The 9106-nt window shown below is 32.8% G+C and overlaps 1 protein-coding gene across 1 annotated transcript; it reads right to left on the reverse strand.

The window, feature by feature from the left end:
• Nucleotides 1–4456: 4456 nt before the first annotated feature.
• LOC111879409 (glycosyltransferase BC10) lies at nucleotides 4457–8572 on the reverse strand. Its single transcript, XM_023875867.3, has 11 exons — nucleotides 8317–8572; nucleotides 7072–7584; nucleotides 6891–6989; nucleotides 6680–6780; nucleotides 6528–6599; nucleotides 6296–6386; nucleotides 5976–6056; nucleotides 5371–5430; nucleotides 5167–5289; nucleotides 4959–4997; nucleotides 4457–4867 (listed from the first exon to the last, which is right to left on the reverse strand). Exons 2-11 carry the CDS (start codon nucleotides 7450–7452, stop codon nucleotides 4739–4741), a joined length of 1176 nt encoding a protein of 391 aa, XP_023731635.1. The 5' UTR covers nucleotides 7453–7584; nucleotides 8317–8572; the 3' UTR covers nucleotides 4457–4738.
• Between the last annotated feature and the right edge of the window lie 534 nt (nucleotides 8573–9106).

Below are 9106 nucleotides of genomic sequence, written 5' to 3' on the forward strand. Positions count from 1 at the left end.
ATATATCCCAATAGGTTGTTGTGTGTTTCAAAATTCAAACCATAAAATATGAATGGTTTTATATAAAGGAAAAAGAAAAATTGTTGTGAATCCCTTCTACAAAAGGTTAATTGTTTTTTGATTTTTTCGATTTTATTAAAACATTATAATGATTTTTATGAATTATTATTATTACTGGTTGTGAAACCCGTATATTATATGGGTTGAGAAAAACAAAATGTTAAATAGAAACGATTAAACGAGAAATTTATTTGAATTTGAAATTTGAAATAAATAAAAATTATGAGAAAAAAACATGCAAAAAATAAAATAAATTAAAATTATTGTTTAGTTATTAGACCTGTATACTAAACAGGTTAATTATAACAAAATGTTAAACATAAAGGTTTAAATTGTAAATTTATTTGAAATTGAAATTTAAATTTAAAATTTAAAATTTGAAATTAATATCATTATGGTAGGTTTAATTTATGGAAACTAATTAATAATATATTAGAAATGGAAAATTAAATAAATGACAAGTGGAAAATAAATATATCTCTAAATTATGATAAAATGACATGTGACAAATTGAATGAAAGAATGACATGTGACAAAATCATTCTTATTTATTAGGGTAGATTATACATAGTATTAATTCTCAATGACCTTCTAAATAGTATATTTTCTATTATTTAAAGTTTTATCACAAAAGTTTCAAAAGACTTTTCCATTTTTGGTTTTTTCTTAACTTTTTACCACATTAGTTTGTGGAGTCGATACTTTAGGTTCCCCAGCTTTGATATTCTCTACTGTTGGCCACAAAAGTTTAAAGAGTTGCCACTTTTAGTCACTAACATTTACCAAATCTGACACCTCAAGTTTTTGTCATATTAGTTTGTGGAATAAACTAAATTTTAATTAAACTACTTTTTTTTCAAAAAAAAAACTTAAAGAGTTTTTTTGATAACTTTATGACTTTATTATAGATAATTAACAAATATAGATTAAATTTTATGCATTACTGTATAAAAAATGAAACGAAAATGATAAGAATTATCGTATATATTTGATAAAAAAACCAACAAATCTTGATTGTAAAGTTATACTTAAACATTGTAATTAGGGATAAAAGAATTTAACACATGACATGAATAAAAATAAACTTTGATTTTAAATGAAATTTTTCAAAGTTTTTATTTTACTTTTTCAATTAAATCAATTAAAAATTGACCATAAATATTTTTCCCAAGAAACATGTTGCATTAAATAATGTTTAATCAAATTTGGCACAAAAAAAATTAGACCATATTATAATTTTTTTTTTCATATCTGTATAAACATAAACAAACATCTCCACCAATTGTTATTGTAATTAAATATTTATTTATAAATTTGTCACAAATATCATGATTGTGTTATCGAACTTTTTTTTCTTTGAGTATTATAACTTTTTTTTCAATTTATTTATCATAGATAAAGTTGGAATAAATCAAAATTTAAAAAAATAACAACAACATAAGTATGTGTTTTTAGGTTAAAAAATGTCTAAAGAGGTTTGAAAACTCTGGTTCACACCTGCGCCAGGAAGAGGACAAGCGGACCTTTTTAGGTATGCACTCTTCAAAAAAACAAACAATCTGCAAAGTGTAATGTCTGCACGTGGTCTGCACGGCGCTGACAAAAGAGACTAAGAAGATCAACAAATAAAATACAAACAACACCTAACTAGAACTAAAATAAAAAGCTTCTTTAGGATGTTCGAGCTTAAAGCTTTTAATTTATACAAAGTAGTTTTTTAAGGTTAAAGAGAGTTTAACTTTTAGTTTTTATATCTTATGTTATTTTACATCTCTCAAAAGATTACAACTATTTCTTCCGAACTATTTTACGCATAAAAATTCTAACTCCTAATTACCGACTAGTTTTACCAACTATACATATAATACAACTTTACAATTATCTTTATAATAAAGAGTCTCAAACCCATCATAAGTGTAGGTTTAAACTTATATGATGTTTTTAACATGGTTGCCTTTTGTAAAAGAAATAAGAAAAATATAAATAAATTTTACGCCACAAAAAAAACGAATGTGTAAAAAAGTTTAATTTATAAAAATAATGGCAAAAAAGGTCCATATTCTTGTTAAAATTATATGGTTTTTGTCTAAAAATGTTTGAGGTTGCTACATTGGGTCAATTTTGGATACTTTGTTTTGTTTTGGTCCCTACCGTTATATTTTTGTGGTTTTAGTCCGTACCCTAAATAAATGACTAGTATGCCCTTAACTGTTTTTTTTTTAATTTCTTTTAATCAATACCTTATTATTTTATTTAAGAAAACCAAAAAAACCCACCCCACCCCTCTTAAGTCAACACCCTACTCCCACACCCATTCAAATCATCCGTCTCTCTCTCTCTCTCTCTCTCTCTCTATATATATATATATATATATATATATATATATATATATATATATATATATATATATATATATATCATGTCGGTAACGACCCACAACCTCCACTATCATGTCACTATCGTCGACTTTCAACCCACTGCCTCCACCACATGTGTCAGTTTCTTCGCCACCATCACCGTCTCTTCATCCTATTCTTTTTAATTTAAGATTTTGGACACCACCACCATTGGACTGTTTCCCTCCTTGTTAAAAATAAGACCGGACTCTAGCTCTGACCACCCCCTCTTACTTTATCTCTCTTTGTCACCATCTATACCCATACACACAATTTCTTTCCCATTTCCCCATTTACATTTACAAATCTTAAGAACCACAAAACCACCAATGAAGCTAAGGTTCCCTTATATCATTATCGCCACTACTAAATCAATTTACACTCCATCATCGACGCTAGTATCCGATCTAGGGGGAGTCGATCTACTATCCATCATCGACAAGAACAATGGTTTGTAGTGATAATGTTGGCGATATTTAGGCTTTCACAATGGGCGGTTTGGGTGGTCCGACGAAAAAAGGAGTTCCTCCGGCTACAACGAGCTCCAAAAACCTAACTCCAATGACAAAACTTGCATTTTGGTGTATGGTAGAAGATCTAATATAGTTGTAACACTCGTTCTGGGTATGTTTCTTTTGAGAATATATCATTTTAGACTCTCAGAATGTGAGATTTTGGTGACTACAGCATGGTGGTGGAGGATCACTACGACGTGGTTACAACAAAAAGGAACATTAATTTTAAATTAACCATGACATGGCAAGGCCATGGCCACAACGTGGTAGCGGCTGGAGTTCAAAACCCTAATTCTCGGGCCTAGAGCCCTATTTAAGGGATGTGATTGCTAGGGTTTGTCCACCCTCAGCCTCCATCACTCTCTAAGACCAAAAACAACCCTAGCATCCTTGTGTCCATGTTGAAGCTTGTTGTGGTGTTTTTTGGATTTAAAGAAGAAAGAAAGGTGCTCTAAGTGAAAGGATTCAACAAACAAATCTCTTCACTACCTTCTTGTGAGTATTTTTGTAAGTCTACAAGCTCTTACCTTTTTGTCCAACCTTTCTAGATCTAGGTCTTAAATCATATTTCTTCATGTTTGTGTTGGTTTGTGTGGATGGGTCCAATAAAGTTGACAAATTTTATGAATCCTTGAGATCCTAATGTGGCTAGAATGGGTTAGTGGAGGCTGGGGGAAGTTAAAAGGAGAGCAAGGAAATCGTGGGGGCTTGGGATTAGGCATTTGGTTAGAGGTGACGATAAAGACTCACAAGGAACAAGGAGGAGAAAACATCATCAGATGTCATCAATTGCAGCTTCACTAAAGAAATAGTTAATTGAGGGTTCATGAAGAAGAAGATGGAAAACAATGGTGGTGAGACAGATGCAAGATGAGGAAGGTGAGAATCAATATTTAGGTGCTGTTTGGTTTGCAAAATGTTTCTGAATGGATTGCAATTGGAATTAGAAAATGAATCTGGAGTTTAAATCCAATTTCATATCTTGTTTGGTTGGCAAGAAATGGAATTGAAGTCCATGTAAAATAACAGAATTACCCTTTTATGTTTTGCTTAATTTTACCTTGTGTTCTAACATATATAAAGATATATTATATATAAACTATAAAAACAGTAAAATTTCAACAGTGTGGGAGCGGTGGTAACGGGGACAGTTGTAGATGGCGGCGGCAACGATGGCTGTGGTGGAAGTGTCGGTGTTGGTGGTGGCTGTGGCATTGTTAGTGGTGGTGGCAGCATTGGTAATAGTGGTGGTTGATAGCAAAGGTGGTAGTGGTGGTGGTGGTGACGGCGGTGGTGTTGGTGGGTGGTCTGTGGCGCCGGTGGTGGTGGTGGGTAGTGGTAATGGTTGTGAGTTTTCTGATAAGTTATAATGACATTTTTCCAATATATTACCATCTCCAATAAATCAATCTAAAAGATTTAATGTAGTTCAATTACAATCCAAATCAACCCATCCATTTAACATCCAAACAGTTGATAAAACACTTCACTTAATGCACACAATATATAAATCTTATAAACCATAAACAATTCCCCTGCGATTGACAACACAATACAAGCACAAAACCATTGCCAAAAGCACTGAAAAATAAGTGTCATCAAAAAACGGTAGAAACTTATACAATCTAAAACAATTCAAAAATGAAATCCATAAAAACTTAATCAATTCTGCAGCAACATGCAGAATTAGGCATCATCATAAGTTTGTATATGGGAAGAAAAAGGATCAAATTCTGTTGTGAATCGATCCATAAATGATAATAATTTTCAGAATGCAGTAGAATTTGAGAAAAGTTGCATCAAATTATCCAAAGTTTCAGGATAGAACTTCCTTGCAAATAGGAAGCAAGGCCGCTGCATTCCGTTCCATATGCATGGTGTTTTTAACACGGTCTTCTGCAAAATGCAAGAAATAGCAACATACTTTTTTTTATTTGTTTGACCCAAAAAAAAAGTCAATATGAAAAAGTAATAAAGTCTTACTTACCTTTTCATCACTTGTGAAATGTAGACTTACTTCATAACCCTGCAGTAACAAAATAGTGTTGTTAATTGGTGGCTATACTACTCATGAGAACCCTAAGATGTGTTTGAAAGTGTAATGGAATCTATCAAAGGAATGGAATCTGTCAAAGGAATTGGAATACGAAGGAATCACAATCTTTTATGAGAAAATGAAAATGAAGGAGATTTACTGTAATGTTTCTAAGAAGCTTGGAAGTAATATCTGGAGGTTTATATGATCTTGGATGCCATTTTCTTTCAGACCAATCTACATATGTTACAGACCAATTTGCAATCCCATTAGGATCAACCATCTGAAAAAAATAATAAAGGAGAATCATGTTAGCCACCAAAAATAATAATAATAATAAATCAGAAGAGTTGTAAGTACTAACATGGAGAAGTGTTGGAAAGTAATGTTCATCAGCATAGCAATTCTTCCCCTCCATACCTGGCTGTTAAAATCAAAACAGACACTAAACTGAAAAGCAAAACTAAGGGACTTTAACAGTAAAAAACATTTCTGAGGGGCTAAAATGCATATTTTAGATAGTTGGGTTTTTTTACAACTTTAACCCTTCACACATCAGACTTAGCATTTGACATCTTGTGGCAAGCCAGCATATTGTAAGAACAGAAAACTAAAGTTGAGGGACTTTAACAGTGAAAAACAAATTGTGAGGGACTAAAGTGTACATCTCACATAATTGGATGGTTTTTCACAACAAGAACCCCGATAGTCAAATACCTAAAATACACCTTAAAAAGACAAGTGAGCAAACTTGTGGACCAAAACCATCATCATAATTCATAAATATCATGCTCTGAATATTGATGGGAAAATATAAAATTTTGATAAAAAGGAAGTGTTTATGATATGTGACATGCCAATATAGAATGTGTGAGATATATTTATATATTACTTTGTAATTTATATTGCATATTTCTATTTTTCTAGCTGTTTATTCATAAAAAAAAAAATGTAATTTAATGTACTTACTCTGCAGTAAAGCCGAAATTTCTTGTAATAAAGACTATCTGCCATAATTAACAAAGCATGCCTTCGGGTCATAGTGAACCACTGCAGATGTAAATTAAACAAAAAAAAATCATTTTTTTTCAGTTATAACTCACACAACATTACAACACAATCACAAGAAAGATAATGTATGAGAACAAAGAATGGAAGTACAAAAGTAAGATGGTTGTAATGACTGCAAAAAAATACTTAAGGGGCTAAATTGGTAAAATACTAAGATAGTGAAACTACAAGTGCATAATTACTTTTCTTTTAAATCAAAAAAGGGTTTTGAAAGATACCTGTGAACCCTTACGAAAATCCTTATATTCAACTTCAGGTAACATATGCTCTGAATATCTACCACCTCCATGTGGACCTGGATCATCATAACTACAAACAGCAGCAAAAAGATAAATACAGGAAGAGAGAGAGTTAGAAGCATAAAGTGCATATTAAAGTTTTCCACAAAAGAAATAAAACAGGAAAAGAAAATATATAACATGTCTTTTACAAAAGTATGATTCATCTCACCAGTCAATGAAGCTAACATTTGTGAAGATTAGGTAGTTGTACACAAAATCAAAGTGATGCAAAGGTACACAGCTGCAACAAAACATAATAAAAATGCGTCTTACGAGTTATATCTCACCAAAAGTGAAATACATCAAATTATGTATTTTTACCTGTCAGATAACAAAACAAATTGTTGATTATCTGGATCTTGAAGTGCATTCATTAATAATCTCCTCTCTGCATCAACCATGGATATTTTACCCCAATCAACCTACCAATCACAAAACAAGATCATTTTATATAAGCTCAAAATCATAACTTTTTTCTTATTTGTGTAAATATTTAAAAAAAAAAAAAAAAGTGTAAGGAGTAGATAGAGACCTTGTCACTTCGTATATTCCGACCAATGAAATGTGGACTAGTATGAGCCGGTTGTTCTCTTGAGGCATGCACATAAACAGTGAATCTACCATCATGCCCCTGCAAATATTTAAAGAAAAAGTCTTTATGAAATAAAGTTGTTTTTTTATTGAAAATTCACAGAAGCAAAGATGAAGCTCACTTGAAAAAACTTGTCCCAAAGCATTTCAAAGGGTAATCGACCAGGGGTCAAGAACATGAAAGCAACTTTAGGGTTCTTGGAGTTAACAGGAGTTGACTTCAAGATTTCTGTGATCACTACATGGGCTGCATTCTCTTCATCGGTTAATTCTCTAGAAGGAACTGCTGGAGTGTTTTCAGGCTCTGAACAACTACTGGAGAAAAAGATATAGCAGGCTGCAGAGTTTCTAGGTGGGTATAGATAGACTCCAATTAAAGAAATGCTTACTAAACAAACTAATATAATAACCCAATTTGGCCCTTTAAGATGTGGTCTTTGTCGAATACCAGACATCATTAGAAAGTCTTTTATGCCTACACGCCATGCTCTACCTGTCTTCATTTAGGCATCACAAGTATGGTGATACTATAATGTTTCTGATTCTAATTACAACTTGTGATTGTGAAACCAAAGCATTAAACACGAAAGATGTTTTTCTTCCAATCATCAACTTTATCCCCATCATGCACACATCTGAAAGACACAAAGAAAGTATCTCGTCTGGTTAAAACTGTGGCATAGCTCAAACACATGTCAAGCCATGTCGTATGAAACAAGACAACTCAATTTCCAGTTAACGCCAGAAAGGGACTTGCATACTCAAATTAGCATTGGAAAAGTTGTGAATCGGTTGGATTTTGGTAATGTTTCAAGGTGATTTGCACCGATGCATTCCAAATCCTGCTAAAAAGTTTTTTTTTTTTTTGACAGAAAATCTGATCATGTAGGTTTTCTCTAACACAAGGAAAGCACCCCCTTTCATGTCTGAAAGTCATGTACGAAGGTGATTAGTGTATGAAACAGAGTGATTACGCAACAAGCTTGTAGAAGACGCATTAAAAGTGTGTTAGATGTCCCAAGTAACTCTTTTGACAGTCGATTGTTCCCCCTTTTGAGAGAAAGGGTGAATTACCCACTTTGTCTACTAAAAGAACGAAAAGGAAGAGAGATAGCAACAATCTAACTCATTGAAAAAGTGAAAGAGAATATAGAAATCAAAGGGAAGCTACAGAGGACTATAAATTGTCATAGGATCCTCCTACAGCTGAATCGAGGTGGTGAAATCAACAAAAGTGAGGCTTGAATCAAGAGATCTAACAGTAAATAAAGATCAGCATTTCGGATAAATTCAAATATCATCTGATCTATTTCACATCGGGTAATTTGAGATAACAATACTAGTGAGAAGAGTGTGAATGGACATACATTTTCAATGGTGACCGATAGACGGCGGCGGCGACTGTGAATGCGGTGGTCAATGATAGAGTCCCCCTCGTCGACGGAAGCTGCCGAAATCGGCGGCACCGGTGCTGTCAAAGTCGAGAGATCAAATGGAATGAGAGTGGGAAATGAGAAATCAGTGATCCCTCTCCTCTCTTCACTGGTAATTTGTGGCGTGGCGTTCTATGACAAATAAAAACCTTAACGTTACTTTACGAAGCAGCCGGAGGACGAAATTGCCTATGTCTCGGATTGCCAACTTTTTCCCAGTATTGCTCTAAATTATCATTTCTGCCACCTCATTATGAAAAAAACACCAAACTAACCCTTAACAGTTTAACCGTTAGATAGTCGGTTTAAAACTTTAAATGCATATTTAGTAATGGGAACAAGAAAATATTGTGTCAACGTATAAATGATTTTGAAGCGTTGGATTTCAACGACAATTTTTGTCCATAAATAAATCTCTTAATTTTATGAAAGTTTTGTTTCTCATTGAAATCATCGGAATCATTGTTTTTTCAGTCATACGTTTCACACAATCATTTATATTTTCATACAATATTTGTCAATCGCATATATAGAACTGAAAATTTGATTCATGACACAACTGACACAACACGAACACGACATGGGCTTTTCTTGTATGGGTTTTAGAAATTTGTGTTTCGTGTCAACACAACGGATTAAATTTATGTGATACATGACACACAAACACGTATGAGCACATATAGTTATATAGTTTAGGGATTAAAGTTTACACTTCCTGAAAGTT

This window comes from Lactuca sativa, chromosome 9, assembly GCF_002870075.4.
Source record: "Lactuca sativa cultivar Salinas chromosome 9, Lsat_Salinas_v11, whole genome shotgun sequence".
In the NCBI taxonomy this organism is placed as follows: Eukaryota; Viridiplantae; Streptophyta; class Magnoliopsida; order Asterales; family Asteraceae; genus Lactuca; species Lactuca sativa.